This window comes from Myotis brandtii, unplaced genomic scaffold (genome assembly GCF_000412655.1).
Source record: "Myotis brandtii unplaced genomic scaffold, ASM41265v1 scaffold110, whole genome shotgun sequence".
Classification (NCBI taxonomy): Eukaryota; Metazoa; Chordata; class Mammalia; order Chiroptera; family Vespertilionidae; genus Myotis; species Myotis brandtii.
Window position 1 is genome coordinate 464,662 of NW_005353753.1, and position 895 is coordinate 465,556.

At 57.5% G+C, this 895-nt stretch overlaps 1 protein-coding gene across 1 annotated transcript in view; it reads right to left on the reverse strand.

The window, feature by feature from the left end:
* Positions 1–762, reverse strand: part of POU4F1 (POU class 4 homeobox 1) — a 1,763-nt gene extending 1,001 nt beyond the window's left edge. The window contains exon 1 of the mRNA XM_014543817.1: positions 2–762. Within this exon, the coding sequence (XP_014399303.1) occupies positions 2–514 (513 nt within the window). The 5' untranslated portion in view covers positions 515–762. The remainder of the gene's footprint in view (position 1) is intronic.
* Between the last annotated feature and the right edge of the window lie 133 nt (positions 763–895).

Sequence of the window (895 nt, forward strand, 5' to 3'; positions counted from 1 at the left end):
GGGAGGAGCTGTGGTCCAGCAGGTCCCCGGGCTCGAGCGCCTGGTGGTGGTGGTGGTGGTGGTGGTGGTGCGCCAGCGGCACGGTGGACGTGGACGTGCATGGCACGCTGTTCATCGTGTGGTACGTGGCGTCCGGCTTGAACGGGTGGCTCTTGCCCTGGGACACGGCGATGTCCACAGCCGCCAGCGCCTCGGCCCGCGCCAGCAGCGTTTCGTCGAGGCTGGCGAAGAGGTTGCTCTGCAGCTGCAGGCGACACAAACCAAACCAAAAAAACCACAAAACCAAAAAAGCAAAACACAAAACAAAACAAAACAAAACCACACACAAACCAGAAGGCACAACAAGCAAAGAACAAACACAAAGCAACCAAAATAACAACAACAGGGGCGGGGATAGTGGAGACCGGGAAAAACGGAATGGGGACGAGTTGGAGATGGGACCGGGGACGGAGGAGAAGGGTCGAGAGTGTAGGGAGGAGAACAGATGTAGGGAGAGGAGAACACAGGAGCACATTGCGGGAAAGAGAGTGAGAGACGAAAAAGGAGAGGGGAAAGAAGAAGAAACGGAGATGTAACTCGCAGCTGGGACCCGTGTCGCGCACCGAACACGCAGAAATCGCCTTTCCGAGGCGTGACATTAACAGCGACAGTGGAGCAAAGTCGAGAGTGCTGCCCCACCGATCCCCACTCTGATCGCAAGCGCCCGACATGAAGGCAGGGGCGACAGAAACATGACATTAAGTGCCACTGTACAAAATGTACCAAGCAACGGGATTTCTCTTTTAAAAAATCCCTGCCCTCAAATCCCCGCACCGGGACCTTTGCACACACCAGCACCCGACATGCAGCGTCTCGGAGACGGGGAGGGGACGAGTGCGCGGGCTGGGACCGCGGG